Genomic DNA, 17,527 nt, shown 5'->3' on the forward strand with positions numbered 1-17,527 from the left:
CCTCTTGACCCTGAAGTTTAAATTGTAGTTCTTTTCTCCCAGAGTTTCTAGAACCTATCCTTCTTTTATCATAGTTCCTTCTTTTTGCGGTCCCAACAGAATTCTTCAGTCTAATGATCCAGCTTTTTTTTGTTCCTGCGGCCATCAAATATCTGTGGCTTCTCAATTCGTATTGAATTTTTAGGGTTATTCCTGCCTAACTATAAGGAGATTTTGCTATATTTTTTGCTATTTTGTCTATATTTTCTTTATATAGCCACCACTTTGAGACCCCTGGAGAGACGTTGCATCGCTTACGGAATCACTCGGTGCACGCTCCATTCTTTCCACCGTCATGCAACTAACTGTGACTGAAATCTTGTAAACTTTAAAAAATACCTCGTTTGCTTCCATTCACTTATCCAAACAAATGTTAATAACTACACACAAGAAGGGGCTCTAGGAGTTGGACTCCTCGCTTTCTAAACGTCCGTCCTTTTTGTTTGAGGAACCTAGTAAGGATCGTCCTATTATCTTGCTGTATTACATTCATAAGACGTCTCCTCCTCGTCTAATTCAGCTCCTGGTTTCTGATTCTTAGAATATTTTAGCCCGGCTTCACTTGAGCCATATCATCATTCCCTTACATTACTAATATTTCAGAGGTTTTCTTCATCAAATGAAGCCGCTCCGTTACTAGGCAGATAATTGTTCCCTTACAACTGTGTTCATTAGTTGAGGAGGCCATCATGTGATGTTAATGAAGCTTTACGGAAAGCTGTACAGTCATATCCAACTATGAGAATTCGTGCATTTGTAGCTGCAAGCTGAGAGTGTCTACTGGCTCCTGGTTGGCTGTTATCTCCATACATCGGAAAAGGTAAAAAGGAGATGTAGGATGGGGCAAATACAAATGATAGCATACAAATTGATAATATAAAAAAATTGATCCTTGCGTGCAACCTTTCTTTATTAAAAAGTCGCCGAAAATGAGCAAAAACGGCATTTTCAGAAATTGTTGTTGTTCTTGTTGTTGTTGTTGTTGTTGTTGTTGTTACCTTTTTTGTAAACTACGTAGCGCCTAAACGCAAGAACCGATTTTCATGAATGAGGTGACATTCGATTCGGAATTTTATGTAGATGTGCCTTTTGGGGGTCTCGACGCTGTACACCGAATTAGAGAGGAGTTAGCCCCCTGTATGTAAGGCCCCCTTCAAAATTATTATTACTAATTACTCTGTAAATCTTAGCCCGATTTTGATAAAATTTGGTAGGATGATAGAGTTAGGGCTCCCCTACGTAACATTAAAGCGGCGATCTGCTCTTACACTAGTTAAGGGGAAGTATAGCAATCGTTTCAAATTATCGACAAGTGAACTGATTTTCATGAATGAAGTGTCATTCGAATCGAAATTTTGTACAGATTTGCACTTTAAAAGTCTCGTCGCTACGCCTTATATGGAGGGGAGTTTGCCCCACCCAAGTAAGGCCGTTTCTAAAACTATTATTACCAATATTTCTATAACGCTTTGTCCGATTTTGATAAAATTTAGCACGAAGAAGTGATTAAAGCTCCTCTACATGGCTGTGAAGTGCCATCATGCTCTTACACCTACTAAGAGGAAGTACTGAAATCGTTAAAATTATCAATGGGTGAAACTATTTACATTAATGAATTGTCGTTCGATTCAAAATCTTTGCCTCTTTGCCTTTTAGGGAGAAGTACTGTAATCGCCCGTTTATTTTTCTTACTCCTCTTAAAAGGAAGGTCTGAAATCGCAGTTTAAATTTGCTTTTTACGTACAAATACCTTCCTATTTTATATAAAAAGGCTTTCTCAAAAAAATTGTTATTGAGGATGGTTTGGGGACCGCAACTATAATCATTCTTTAAAAAGATCTCTCCAGTGGTAGTTACGGTTCCTACTTAACACCTTATCAGGTTATAATGATAGAATTGCTTATTCCAAATTTAAAAAAAACAGTAAAGCAGATATGTAACTTAGCAAAAAAGACAAAAATGAAAATCTTTCCAAAAGGTACAAAAATCTCCTTAACAAAAACTTACAGTTTAAAATGTTAAGTATAAGGGTTGATTAAACGCCAAAAGGTACACAAATCAGCAAGTACCCAACATTTCATTCAAGCTTAGTTGATATAATTTAAGTAATTTTGCTGCATTAACTTTTCCTTCACATTTTTTAGAATTTATTAGATGTCACAGACCCTTATGCTGGCCATTTTCATCTACAAAAAATTTGTTCAAGTAGCACTGTAGATTGACTGTAATATCTATTAATCTATAATAATCAAACTATTAATTACAGGTTAAAAAGAAAACGTTATAAAAAATAAAAAAAAATACGAGGCTACAAAATTTTAAAACTTTTTTAAAAAAATGCTTGCACCAACATACATCAATGATTTCGATTATTTTATTTTTAATAAAAATCGTCTGTTTAAGTTTATTCTTCGATTAAAGTAATTGTTATTTTATGTAGTAGTCAAACGTTTATAATAATAGGTAATAATTATCTGGCTTTATCGCAAATAATATAGTTTTCTTCAATCACACTCTCAATGTAGCTGTTCTTCTCACAATGTTATATATATGTTATGTAATATAAAATAAATAAGTATTGCATACTTTTAGGACAGCTAATTATTCCAGTATTTTACTGTAAGTAAAATTAAATTACAATTGAGAAATGAATAATTGTTGTTGAATAATCTACTTGTTATTAACTGTGTGTTATTTGTGCTCACGAATATTTCGGTAAGACGAATTGAAGTCTGAAATATTGTTTTAAATCCTCCGTGATTCAAATTTAAACAGTAGCCGACTTTGTCTTTTTCTACTTTAACATGCATGTATAAGATGTGACAACTTCAGAATAAAGGGCATATTAAAGATAAATCAGAAGAATAATTTGGAATAGAGTTAAAATAAAGTACCTATTTAAAAACGAAGATATAATATACATTTTATCATAATTATAACCAAATAATATTATGAACGAACTGGCCAGCATAAGGGTCTGTGACATCTAATAAATTCTAAAAAATGTGAAGGAAAAGTTAATGCAGCAAAATTACTTAAATTATATCAACTAAGCTTGAATGAAATGTTGGGTACTTGCTGATTTGTGTACCTTTTGGCGTTTAATCAACCCTTATACTTAACATTTTAAACTGTAAGTTTTTGTTAAGGAGATATATCTATCTGATATACGCTTCTAAAAAAGAAAATTACAAAAAAGAAGGTTTCGATCAGACGCTCACTTTCTTTTCGCGCGAATATTTTATTCATCGGGATTGTACTTGATGTGTAAAAAAGAGTATCTTTTACATACGTATATAAACGAGTATCTTTTACATACTTATATAAACGAGAAGCTTACAGCCGGAAGAAAGAAGACTTATAGCAGTCAACCATAGTGGGTTACCATTTAGTGGCTACATCGTTTCCCAAACTCCAACAATTCTTTCTAACCTTTCTTCCTTAATGAGAGAGTAACTAGTCATCCCAGCGTCTCAGCCAGCATACCCACCAATAGGCTTACAGTGAGATAAGAATTTTTGAATCCCACCTACAACTTTTACAAAATGTTTAGACTACAGCTATCTTTGCGTGTCTCTCCAGTGCTTTGGCACTTCTACGAATATTCTTAACCTTTAATTTCTCGAATCAAAGAATTGCTTCGGAGTAGTCCACTACGCCAGCCTTTCAATTTAAAATCTGCTTAGACTAATTTGTACATTTTAGTTAACTGTTGTTAATGTTAGCTTCTTTCCAACATAACATTGTGTAGATCCATAAGAATTTATTATAATTTATTGGAAAAATTATTTCAAAACTCTGTTGAAAAAACTCACACGATTTTCTCTGATCACAGTTAACGTAATTAATTTTTTTTTTTAAAACTTGGAATGGTTCTAAAAGGATAATTAACTTAAATAGAAAAAAATTGTATTTGTTTCACTGTAACTTTTTAAGGAAACTTAACTTAACAGCTCGCTCAGAACCTACAAAAGTATTAGGCTATTAGGTTAAAGATGAAATGAAACCCATTCAATTACTCTAGAAAATGGCGAAAAAAAATTTATAAAGCCGTTGAATACAGTCCCACGTTTATTTCTTTAACCTGGAATTTTCGTTAGACTTTTTTGCTCATAAATATTAAACCATCCATTTCCTAGATCTGCACATTAGAGGAGAGCCTAACTCCATCCTCAGTAAGAACACACCATTAATAAAGTTTCCCAGAAAAATGTTTCAAATGAAAGTAATAGACTAAAAGCCATGAAGTAACATTCTAGAGGAAAACCTACCTCCACTTTAACCCAAAAAAGCCTGTATGACTTTTTCTGGAAAAATGATCAAAATAGTAGTTAATGATCTATATATGAGCAGTAACAGTTCAAAATTTTGAAAAATCGTTGAAGTATATTCGAGAAAACCCAAATAATAGACAATACGTTACTTTTTTACATTTTTTTGTATTAGTAGTTTTATCTATTTCTTGTAATTAACGAGGATTAAATGAGTTTTTAAAATTCCGAGTTTAAATAAATTGGCATCCGGAAGAACGAATTTCCCAACCAAACAAGAACCAAATGCACAACATAACGTAAGAACAGTTATCGGATGCTTGAATCGTTTTTCAGGAAAGTTTACAAGGGATATTAGGGTTTCCATTTAAAGTGGCAGTACGTTTTTCTATCAGTAAATTGTTACAGTGAAAATATGTAGATACAATTTTGAGTTTGCTAAAAAATCGCAAAATACTGCTACCTAGAACTATCGAACTAGAACTATAGAAAAATTTAAGTAAGAAAAAATAGTGTGAGTGATTCATCCCACATTTTCAAAATTGGAATTTTGCGGGAGATGGCAATTTAGTTTAGTGAAACCATGAAATATTAAAGGCAGTTAACAGTTAGTAAAATTCAAAATTTCAAGAAAGTTAGCAAATTCAAAGTTAATTACTGTTAAGTCGTATGTGTGTTTCATGGTTGTATTTTTGTCCTATATTTGTTTTCAGATTAATAATATATATGTTCTGTTTTCATTATTTTGTTTGCAGGCCCAGGAGCCATTGACGAGTCCTGGAAGTAATGAATATGTGTAAATAAGTCCAAAGCTCAATCGCTAAAAAAAAATCACTAGTCATCCTGTGAAATAATCTGTGCCAAATATTTAATTAAGAATACCATGATTCGCACTAATGTGCATTAAAAAAAAAAAAAAAAAATTAAAAAATTCTTCCGTCTTATTACTAAAAAACAAAAATAAAAAAAATAGCTTTGCCATGACTTCGGTTTTATACTTATAGATTATAGGTTTAACAAAAGATTTTTTAAAAAAAAGGAAGAAAAAAATGAAGTGTGCCAAAAAAGTTTTTAAAAGAGAGCACGTGGATGAGAATATTTTCTCTACTCGTCATTTTTTCTTATTTTCTTTTTTTGTCTTTCTCATGAAAGCTTTATATATAATAAAAAAAAATCAAATTTTTTAGATATATTTAAAAAAAAAAGTAAAAAATATTCTTTCCATATTTCGAATAGAATAAATTGTATGTATGTATAATATATACTTCATAAATGATTTATTGATCTGTACTCTTATTTAACGTTTTCTTTTTGGGAATACGGTCTGTAAAATAAATTTTATCCTAGACCGATATTTCGTGGAATTCATTCATTTCTCCAGGGCTGTAACTGATATAAAAAAGATTTAATAGATTAGGCCTTAGATTTCCTCTTTTTAGCAGCTTTTTACAGCTCACTGGCCGGTGTTGGTTAGTGTTGTCTGAAACGAGAAAACACTGACCGTTGACTGGCGGCTGACAGTGCGCCGAAAATGGCTTCTTGCGTCAAGACCTCAAATGCAGCACCGCGAATTTAAAAAAAAAAAACATAATAAATAATTAACTATATAAAATAAATATAACCATGTGTACTCGGCTCCAGAAGTAGAATATTTGCCAAGACAACACAACCCACCAAACTCAAACAGACTAGAAATGTGCGATGATGTCAGAACTACTTTCATAAACTAAATAACTTGGTTGAACAAATAAGGCTTACACGTTCTAAGTAAAATATTTGTTGAAACTTACATATCTGCGTATGTAAATTAACATAAATTCTGCCTTCTGATGGCAAATTGTGATCACTATATTCGTTATAGCCCTAAAGAAATGATTAAATTTTGCGACAAAACGACATTTAAAATATTGTTTATTTGAGTATTCATCGTTCCCGAACAGAAAAAATCTCAACAAAAAGTTTAATACATACTTTTCAAAGTATGTTTTACAAAGGTTTCAAACTATAAATATTGAATTACGAAACTAAGAATATTGCTGTTCAGTAAACGTTGGCTTGCACACGCTTCTTTGCTTGCCCCCCCCCCTAACGCGTTGAGTCTTGAAATAAGTTCTGTTTTCACAATGAATTTGAACCCAAGACGGCATTCCATTTACACTCGCAATATTTTACTTGTCCTGTAGAAATTTTAGTTCTTACATTTTTTTTTAAATACCACTAAATACGTTCCCCCACTACGTTTTCTCTGTCTTATCACAGGCCTAGATTGTTCCGGGTAGGTTGGCTAGAGAGCTTACTCAGTGGGTCTATTGTGGCTCTTACTATTTAAAGCACCTCTTTCAGTCCTGTCTGTGTAATTATACTTATGACTCTCGTCAAGGTCTTCTGAGTAAATTATGAAGGCATGATTTTTTTATCAGGCATACTGATTCCGGAAAAAAGCGTCCTTGAGCAGCTCCCAAAATTTTTGTGCCAACTTTTTATAGGTTCCGTCATCGTTCCTCAGAAAATCTCTTTACCCAGCGCCTTCTTTTGCGAAGGTCCTATGTAGCCTAGCACATTTAGCAGTTTTCTTGGGCTTTTGGGCCTAACGTTCACCGGCAACTTTCTCTTAATCGGTAATTCGGACGATGTACTTTAAGAGCCTTGCTCAGTATTTGACTTCCTACTCTGCCTTTCCTTCCGTGAGTCTCGTAGCTTCAGGGATTAACTGGACTCCAAATTTGAGTCCTGCAGCTTTAACATTAAAAAACTGGAAGCATTGCGAGAGAAACGAATGTCGCAAGGAGCCCTACCCGAATCTTCACCGTCCACGATGATGAGGATAGCTGATCCAGTCACTGAACCTGATTAATTCTACGAATCGTTTTATACAAGCTGTTCCTATTCTGACTAAGGCATCTCATTGCTACATTTCAATAGCATTGTGTGAGTTTCATTCTCTTATGATACTGTGTACAATTTACCCCAAAATGTGCTCTCGACGTTTCTGAAAAAGCAATTTAAATTTTTCATACAACTTATAATCTTTAATTTTAAAAATTTTCCTTCTTAAGATTTTGAACCAGTTGCGCGAACTATTGTATTTAATTTGAAAGACAAGTTTCTGGAAAGCCTTTAAAATACTATAATTATAGGCATCACTGTTGCTATAGCGGAACTTATTTATGACTCAACTGCTTGGCGTTTATAACTCTCTAAACTTAATATCCATTCATTAAATCGTTCTATTTATTTATTTAATTTTAAATTTCATATTATTGAAAATTAAATAAAATTTTGCTGATTTAATTAATAGTAAAATAAATTAATAAATTTACTCTTTCTGTACATGTTGATGGCCAACTTAGTTGCCGATAATTCTCGTCGAACTTCTGGGCCGCCATGTTGCCTCCTCTGTCAAGTGCATCTCTCTGGAGGTCTGTGTTTATTGTGGCCTGTGTATCACCAAGCATGTACTCCTGATACGGCGAAAGTCCTCCTAAATTAACTTCTTCGTCTTGTGTCTTTCTTTAGCTAATTGATTTTAGTTTCAGTATCCTTCAGTTCTCAGTAGTTAGAACCTATTGTTAGATATAACCCGAAGGTAATTCATTTTTTTTTTTAGTTCTTTTAGATACTTAACTGCTTTAGCGACAGCTCGTCTCTTCATAATTTTGATTTATTGGCTCTCGTTCATTGCTGTCGTAAATTATCGAGAGAAAACATTAAAACCGTTCTTTCCATGATTATGTCTCACCGTCTTTGTGTATTCTCAGCCAACATTCATGGAATTTTGCAACAATAGTAGCATTTTACGCTGAAGCAAAATTGTTGGTCGGACGTGCCTACCTTGTTTCTTCTTCCTTATACTAATTGACAAAGAGAAATTTGACACCTCGCGGTGATCAGAATATAGATCTAGAGTCTCTTGAATAAAGATTTTGAGTTGCAGTGAGAAAATATGCTTAAATTCGGGTTGGAAATAAACTGATTGTCTTACGCGGGCGTCGCAACATTAATAGCAAAGTTTATCGCAGTGGTCATCGCGTAATCAAATTATACGGTGTGGGAAATATGTGCAGCGGCTTCAGATTATTGAAGATAAAACTCATTATATGGCAGCAGAAAAAAAAGAAGAAGGCTCAGTGAACTGCAGGTTGGGAACATTGCTTTAATACCTCAAGTATGTTAAAATTCCAAGGAGAAAAAATAAAAGAAGCCGTGCAATCAGTTGCGGAGTAAATTTTTTCCAGACCAAATCCAACCAATAATGAAAAAGGTGTTGTCCAGGCTGTGGATCCAAATGAACATTAAAAAACAAATTGCTGATAAATGAAAACGCAATCGTATGGGCATCGCTTAAAAAAAAATAAAATAAAATGACCACCTATTTTTAGAATAATCAATTTTTTCCAATTATTTTTTAATAGAGTAATCCACTTTGGCAATCAACATGTTTAGGAACTAAATTGTTTAAAACAAATAATATTGAAACATTTTATGTTAACTTTATTTTCGGAATTATAAGATGCTTTCTTTTCTGGAAACGGAAGCAATTCTTAATAGCTAAATAATGACGCGTGATTTTTGTTTGTACCAAATATTCAACGAATCATTTGAACTGGTCGCCTCATATCTAATCTAACCTAACCTAATCATAATATGGCCGCCTCTTTTGCCAGAGTGCACCGAGTAGCAAAACTTTTGATTTGGGTTTGGAAGATGGATGACTGGAGCTGTACTTTTTTCTGATGAGAAGAATGATTTACTGATCTAATATCGTTAAACGCCTCATCTTTCTTGGCTCAATCATGTTAAGATGGGATTCGTCTCATTGAAGGACGCGCCGCGGCCCTTAAGCTCGCTTTATGTTCAGCATTTTCTACTTCATTTATCTTTTCCTTTCCTAGACTTGCAGAGGAATACATTTAATTAGAGCTTGTTTCTAAACCTATTATCTCTTGAGGTCGTCAGGAATTAGAGCGTCCCATATCCAGATCTCTTGAGTGCTCTTTCCTCATGTGTTACCTCCAAGAGACTCGTAACTTGCTCGATTACCACAGGGCTCTCTGCCGCTTTTTCTGTTAGATTTAGAGCATTTTCAGATAAGTAAGTCAGCATAAACTATTGGGCTTTTAGGGTGAGCATGGAAATGATTCGTACTCTGCTTACATTTACATACTTACTTTTAAATTGATAACTGTTTGAAACAGTAACGCCCAAATGTTTTTAGAGTTTAGACCAGAAAGGCTGCCGTCTCATATCATTAATCCTGAATGCCCGGGCGCCCAGATAGTATATAACGCTAATTTTTAGGTTTTCTCCTCAAGATGTATCTTCTGTTTTCTTACAGACCTGATGGTCTGACAACACATAGGGCACAATACTCACACCCTTTCTATGTCTTGGAGCAGTCCGCTTAGTGTGATCACTAAGCTTGTCAGGGCGCCTAACCTTCAATTAATTTGATTAATAGGACTTGATAATTATCTCTCTGTCGGAGAAAATTATAACTCTAGAATTAATTATCTTCCTCTTATGATTTCAGTAGCATAAAGGAATTGCAATTAACTCAACTTAAAGAACTGGCTGGTTTCCCTAGACTTACCGAGTTATCATATTTCGAATTAGCATCATACTCCTCGACGCCCTTTTTGTCTTGGAGTCGTCCGTGAACCACGTTGAGGCATAATTTTAATGCAATTACTTAATTATTACTGTTGTCAATTATTAATATTTATTTTACAGCTTAAGGAAATCGTGTTGCCAAAATTATTTTAACATATTCTCAGGAACAATCTCATTAGATTTGTGTTATATACTAAATGAATGTTTTTTTTAAATGGAAAGTTAATGCATTTATTTCTCATACTAATAGACCTTAAAAATCAAAAAATCTTGGACTGCACTAGGAAGATATACATAATTTTTTTTCATATAAAGATTTTTTGTTCAAAAATAAATTGATGCGAATAAATTGTTTGATAGTTGTGTAGAAGTATAAAAGAAAGCGTCTTACAATTCTAAATAATTCGTTATGTTTTTTACAATTTAATATTTGTATTAAAATTTTCCATTAAATGCTACATTCCACTTCCTTTTAAACGATAAGGCCAGCAATGAGGAATAGCAATACATTTGATGAAATATAATTATTTAATGGGGAAATAAAAAATTATAAGTGTATAAAACAAGAACCGTCAATTATTAGAAATATGGATTGCTTAAAATCACTCAAGAGTGTAGCCCTCTTGGCCAATAATATTTTTATGAACTTTTTTGGTGTTTGTTATTTGATAAGGAAGGTAAGGTTCATAAATTAAAACTTAGTGATTTGTTTTCCCTTATTTTTCTTTGCCTTAAAAATTATAAATTTCTTTAAACTAAAACTGTACCTTTTTTTTGCTTAACGAAAACGATATTCAGAAGTACGCTTAACATAAGTATTTAACAAGGTCACTGACAGTTTTAGTGAATTGTATCCGTACTATCTCTTCCACTTTCAGAAAGTGTTCTTCCATGTTTCTTCCAAATTCATTTTTGTAGTGAATTTGACCGTAATTAACAATTTTTTATTTTTTTTTAATTTTTTTACATTATATCTGGTTAGTCTATTTGCTCTGAGATCTCTATGTCAATCTACAACACTGATAAACTCAGCAAATATTCTGACTTAGCCACTATTGATCTTCAAATTTAAGAACAGGTGCTGAATTTTGTTTTGACTTCAATAACCAGTGGGAAGCGATAGAAATATTATAAACAGATTTGAGAACTACACTAACTAGATTAACTTGAATTTTTTTTTGTAGCATCTCTCCTTAAGATGGATAAAACTTTTGATATTTTTAGTAGATGTAACTATTTGAATATCAAGTGCTGATGTGAATATGCTGTAGTTAAAAATTGGTGATTAGACACTCATATTTGTAAAGAAACAAACTTCTATTGGGCGACCTATAATAACATTCTCAACAACTTAAACCAAAATGTCCATTTTCAGCCTTAATACAATAACCAGAGTAATCTTTGATTAAAAATTTGTAAAAAATTACTGCTGAATATGTGACCTTAGAGTCATACTTTCTCTTTTTTTTAACAAGGAAAACTAAGGGGGGAAACAGTCACAAATTATAATTTATGATTTTTATGTCCTATTATTATTATAATTCGTTTTTGTTTTAGTTGTTATTAGAAGGGCTTCTTTGCCTTCTTTTAAGTAGTTTATGGGGTGTCTCGTCAGTTGTATTATGGCGTGTGTAAGCCTTGTAAAAGAAAAAAAAAACACAAATTATATTACATGTAAATAAATATTTATTTATTTATTTATTTATTTATTTTGTTAAACTAAAATAGCTTTTGCCTAGGTGAATAAGTTTTTGATCTATAATTACTTGCTAAATGATGAGGTATTACTGCTCTATTCTGACTAGAGTTTGCCCAAAAATTATCTTAAGAGAACTCCTTCATTTTCTTATTTATTTGATAAAAAAGGAGAGCTATGAAATAATTTTTTTCTGTTTCTTAATGTTAAATTGTATTATTGTAACATTTTTACTTTATATGGCCAGAAAACAGCCTTATAAAACAAATTTTTCGTGATATATTTCATAATAGATGTATAAAATCAAGTATTCATCTTCATTTTGATTTATATATGAGTGTGGGAATAGGTATTAATGTAGTAATCAAGGTGAGGCTATATTAATCAGATAATTTTAACGATTCATATTCATACTATTTAGTTTTAGTATATTCATTCATTCAGATTTGTAACTTAAGTTATAAACTATTATGGGGGTATTTTACCTGAAACATCAGTTTCAATAAAAATCTATCACGTGTTTCCCTGAAGTATGTTACAACTGTAATACCTTTGTATTTCTTATTTATATTTAAGTAACAATTTGTTTGTCTTTAAGTTACAAATCTGTTTAAATTGTTTTATAAATTATGACTCGTCTGTGTGGCCTCGTATTGATTGATTATACTTCTCCCCACTAATATATGCATTACACTGAGTTTGGATCATTAGAGATCTCAAACTATTAATTATATTACAAACATTTGTTTTATGAGGCTGTTCATTTACCAGCTATTTACCATCTTTGATCAAAATTAAATATACAAAAAATATACCCTAATTTTTACTTTTTTCCGACTTCTGTATATGTCTGAAAAAAATATCTTAAAAACGAAACTTGTAACTGCTCAAACCTGGTTTCCGTTTTGATAGTATCGTTGCTACCTATATTTCAGTTTCGGCCGAAATCTGTCCCTGTGAAGTAAGATTCTACTACATAGATTTTCCATATGAACTTTTTTTTGAGTCGTAGATCCATTTCCTCACGTTCAATTTGCTTCACTTCAGCTGAAAACTATTAAATTTGAAAACGAAACACACATTTAACTATAAGTAAATATTATTCGCCTATTAACCTAATGAATATGTGTCATATACTATTTTTTCCTCCAAAGTAGTTTTTTTTTTTTTTTTTTTTTTTTTGTTTTTTTTATAAGACAAACATTATGAATATATTTGCCTATGCAAAAAGCTATTTTTCTAAAATAATTATTTTACCACTGACACGAACATTTTTAAACTGTCTTTATAATATTATATAAATATATATAAATAAAAAACTTAAAATACAAAAAATGCAATGCACACATTATAGTTCTTAGTTCCTAATGAAATGAAGTAAAAAGAGAGAAAAAAAATGATTATTTATTTCTAATTGTGAAATGCTTAATTACAATTTAATATTTTTATAATATTAATTGAGAAAAAAAAATATATATATATAAAACAAAACAAGAAAAAAGGTAAAAACCTTCTTTAGTAAAAAACAAGTTTTACACTGTTATTTCATTCGGCTGTTTTGTGTGATGTATTTCTTCAAAGAATATACTTAGAGTAAAGTTGTATAAAAAAAATACAGAATGAAGTAGCTCACGACATTCCTTTATAAAGTCAGTAAAAAAAATTAATTATAATTACTAAAAAAATTAATATTGTCATTAAATAATGAATTGAAGGCTCACTAAAAAATAATTTTAAAAAATCAATTCAATAAAATATATGTTAAATTTTATTTTATTTTAATTTTTTAGGGAATAAGGCTTCAACTGATTTGGAGGCTCAGGAGGAAAGGATTAAAAAATCTGTTAAAAGGATTATTATTACTAATTAAAGCTCCGAAGGGGTATTGACCGGCTTAAAATAATAAAAGAAAAATTAACATGGTGGTCTGTCTTGCCATAACTAGGCGAACTTACGTAATCACTTTGGTGTTATTTTTTAGTTTACAGCGCGTCAGCTGCTAAGTTCATTTTCGTCCGGACACTATGACCGCGGACGTTACTGACAACAGGTGTCTTGAAACCAGGAATCTAGATTGTAACAACAATAATAAAAAAGATGGATTAGCTCAGTGATTAATGCACAAAATTTGCCCACAAATAGCCCGTATTTAAATCCATCTTCCTGCCCTTAAATTAGATCTTCCTACAAACCTCTTACAGCTCTCTGTGCTGTAGTAGACAGTGTTGTGGAGGCTAGTTTTTTAGGGCATTGAGACATTCTCCGGGCGTCAAAGACTCTGTGTAATCATAGTTTTATTACCCAATGTTTCGATTGTTTTTTATACCAAGCATGAAACTATTTTCATGCTCGTGTATCTAAAATAATAGCAATATACGACACGTTTGTAAGATGACTGCTTATTAACAGCGCTCTTTACAATGGGTTTCCTAAATCCAGAGAAATTAATTCTAGTTTTAAATTGAGTTTTATTTCGACTATTTTTCGCGTATTTTTAACGGTCCTTTTCTCATCGTAAAATTACAACGTATATCTTAAAACTATATTATACGTATCTTTAAAACTATTTTCAGATTTTAAGTCTAATAAAAAAAACCCTTAGAAAACCTTCTTGAAACTATGTAAAAACCCGTGACTTTTAGAGCTTTTTTGATTATTTTACTCGTTTAATTATTATTTTAAATCTTTTAAGAAGTTGATATTTAATTATTATCTTTCCGAAATCTTTATATTAATTTCCTCTATAAAATTTAAAAAAAAAACAATCGAATAGTCCATAAGTTCAACATTATTAGGTGACTTTTTTTTGGTGTGTCGACTGCGATGGCCATTAGCTCCATAAATCTAGTTTCCTTCTTGTTCTTAAACCACTCGAGCTGTATGGAACATGCTATTGTCTTATTAGCTTCTACGCGCAGTACCTTGTCGTGTAATATTGGGGTAAGTTCAGTTGATAGATTTGTACCATTCCTTGACTTTCTTGAACTTGTTTTTACAACAATATTGATAGTCTTTTTTTTATAATAACTTTTTTTCAGGAAATTGAAACCATAAGCATTATTTTAGTAAAAACTACAGCTCTTCGGGCTGTAAAAATGTAGGTTAATAATGCATTACTAGAATTCCTGTTCACAAAAGATCAATTAACCAGAAGTACGGATTTTAGAGTGTAAATTTTCGGTGAACAATTGATTTTAAAACTATTTTCCGGATCTCTGAAATTGAAAGAAGCAAAATTTTGTAATTTACCTTAACTTGTTAATTTTATGGCAGTTCTCACCACCTAGTTAAGGATAACTCTTTAAAAGGACCTCACTCTTATGGACTGTTTTATTCCTTTCTTATCTGGGGCTCTGATAAGAGGGACTTTACCAAAAATAGAAATTATTATATTTGTTGTTTTTGTTTTTTTAATTTTTAAATGTCGGAAAATAGGTATTTAAGTAGGTGTTTTGTTAATTTCTTTTTCTTTTGTATTGTTTCTTTCTTTCTTTTTTCTTTTCTTTTTTTTTTTAATATTCCATAAGGCTGTGTTTAGTACAAGAAGTAATTCTTAATTTAGACTATTTTATTTTTGTTTTCTCTCTCTATCTCAATCTAAGTCTATTTTATGGATCGTAAAAAAAAAAAAATTGTCAGTATAGTTAAAATTATTGTTTGAGTTGAGAATACAGTGTGTGCTACAATGTTCTTCAGAGTTTTGAGAAGTACACTGACAGTCATATTAAGTTTTTATTTAAAACAAATAATAAAACTTTTATGATAGTCGCCTTAGCAGGAAAACGTAGCTAGAAATGTACTTGGTCACCTACATTCATTAGGTGTGGTTGGTGCCTTTTATCAGGAGTTCTTGGGAGTCGAAGAGCTGGGTAAGTTTTAACGAAACTACGTTAAAATATTTTCTCAAATAGTCCAAACTTTCTCCTATCGTTAAGTTGATAGTCACCACCATTCTTATCTAGCCTGGCAGAGGCATGGTTCGAGATAATATTCTTTTAAGGCATGTTAACCCTTATCTAAATTGTCATTTTCAGAGTTTTCTAACTTCCTTCAACATTACTATATTGTATTGAATATGGATAATATTGGTGCCAACTAACTTTTTAGTGCTGATGCTAATTTTCGAGAGAACTAAATTGTCAATTGCCGTTAGAAAAAGTCGTGTGAATTTATACCCCAGATTTTCCGAACTCCGAAGAACATTATGTAGAACCCACTCACACACACACACACATACACACATCTACGTACATAATAAGTATATCAATATATTTTAAATTGAAATGAAAGAATTATTTTAAGTAGACTGAGGTAAATTTAGTATAAAATTGTTTTATTTAAAAAATAATAATAATTTTAATAGTAATTAAATAATAATAATAAACTGAATTGTTTTGTATAATGAAATTTTTTCCCCCATAGATCTTTAAAGCATATTTTGTTTTTGTATTGTTATGCATTTTTATTTTTTGAAAATGTAATTCAAAATCTCATATATTTTTTCATTTTTATTTTTACCAAAACATTTAGAAATTTTCTGCATATAAGTTCTGTTTATTTAATAAAAATAAATTTTATTGAATTTATTTATTTTTCTTGATTTGTGTTTTAAAATAAGAAATTTCTTTCCTAATTTTATATTTGGTATAATTATCGACGTAGAAGTACGAGAAAAAATCACCAATTGATAATGACAGTAAAAAATGGCGCAAAACTAAACACTCTTTTAGCTGTTGAGATTGGAATGAGATCTGGAATAATTAAGGACCCAACTGCAACAGCAACTCAGCAACATTCAGTCTTATTTAAATCTTTGCTTGAAAATAGTTGGGAAACACCCAATGATTACTTACGTTTTTAAAAAAATGATTTGATTAGGACAGGTTTTTAAAACGAGTTCTAAAAATACTATATTTATAATTCTTAGAGCAAAAATGAATATCATATGTGCCGTATATCTTATCTTCAATTCTGACAGTTCAGAACCAAAGGGCACAATTTGACAATGTTGTAAATCTCAGCCGGACTTATTGTTACTGCAATCTTCACTTATGTGGTGTTTGTAGTGATGTTTCTCACAGATTTTTTACATTTCCCTCTCCCCCCAATCGTACGCGGAAGTATAGTAATCGCGTGATTTTGTATTTTGTTTTTTCACCAAAAATGCACGTTTCGAGGACCTCTTAGTATAGAAAATTAGTTTTTTTAAAATAAATGCCCCATCTGTTTGTCAATGTGTAAAGAACATGTGAACTACAATCTTCACCTCGCATTTATTCGTAGATAATTATATAAAATATCTTTTTCAGGTCTTATGTCTGTATGATGTATGTTAGTGTACGTGTGTAAATCTGTTATTGTTACAAAGCAAATACCACTACTATTGTTGCACTCATTTATTTTACGAAAATAACTTACATTTTATTTCTTTTTCTTGATTTAATTTTATTTATTTCCCTGCACTTTATTAAATTGTTTTCCGTTACGTCTTGCAACACATAAAGGATTTCATTTTTGTGCCTGCTTTATTGACGATTAAATTTTTATAAGTTTTGCTGTGTTCTGGAAAATTAATATTTATTTATGATTTCCTAAAAATTTGGTAACATTTAGTTAGAATAATATTGTGAATTATATAAATAACCGAGCAAAGGATAAAGATGCAGAACAAAGTCCATCCTTGGAATGCTCAATGAATAAAAAATAATACTAGGGTTGGCATTAGCTCAGTGGTTAGCGTTCACTGGATTCCAAAGCGGAGATCCAGGGTTCGAATCCAGCTCTCATTAGTCATTCTGGTAATTGGTGCCCAGAGCTTCTTACAGCTCACTGCCCGGTGATGGAAAGGGTTGTATGTAACGTGCAAACACTGCCCGGAGGTCGGCAATGCACTCGAAAAACTCTGGGCACC

The 17,527-nt window shown here is 31.4% G+C and overlaps 1 protein-coding gene across 6 annotated transcripts in view; it reads left to right on the forward strand.

Annotated features, from left to right (window-relative positions):
* Positions 1–16,029, forward strand: part of LOC141461705 (low-density lipoprotein receptor-like) — a 66,336-nt gene extending 50,307 nt beyond the window's left edge. For all 6 annotated transcript variants that reach the window (XM_074142954.1, XM_074142953.1, XM_074142956.1 and 3 more), the window contains one exon: positions 5,066–16,029. In XM_074142954.1, coding sequence (XP_073999055.1) covers positions 5,066–5,110 — 45 coding nt within the window. In that variant the 3' untranslated portion in view covers positions 5,111–16,029. The remainder of the gene's footprint in view (positions 1–5,065) is intronic.
* The last annotated feature ends 1,498 nt before the right edge of the window (positions 16,030–17,527 follow it).

This window comes from Rhodnius prolixus, unplaced genomic scaffold (genome assembly GCF_049639745.1).
Source record: "Rhodnius prolixus isolate KJV_2025 unplaced genomic scaffold, Rpr scaffold_12, whole genome shotgun sequence".
In the NCBI taxonomy this organism is placed as follows: domain Eukaryota; kingdom Metazoa; phylum Arthropoda; class Insecta; order Hemiptera; family Reduviidae; genus Rhodnius; species Rhodnius prolixus.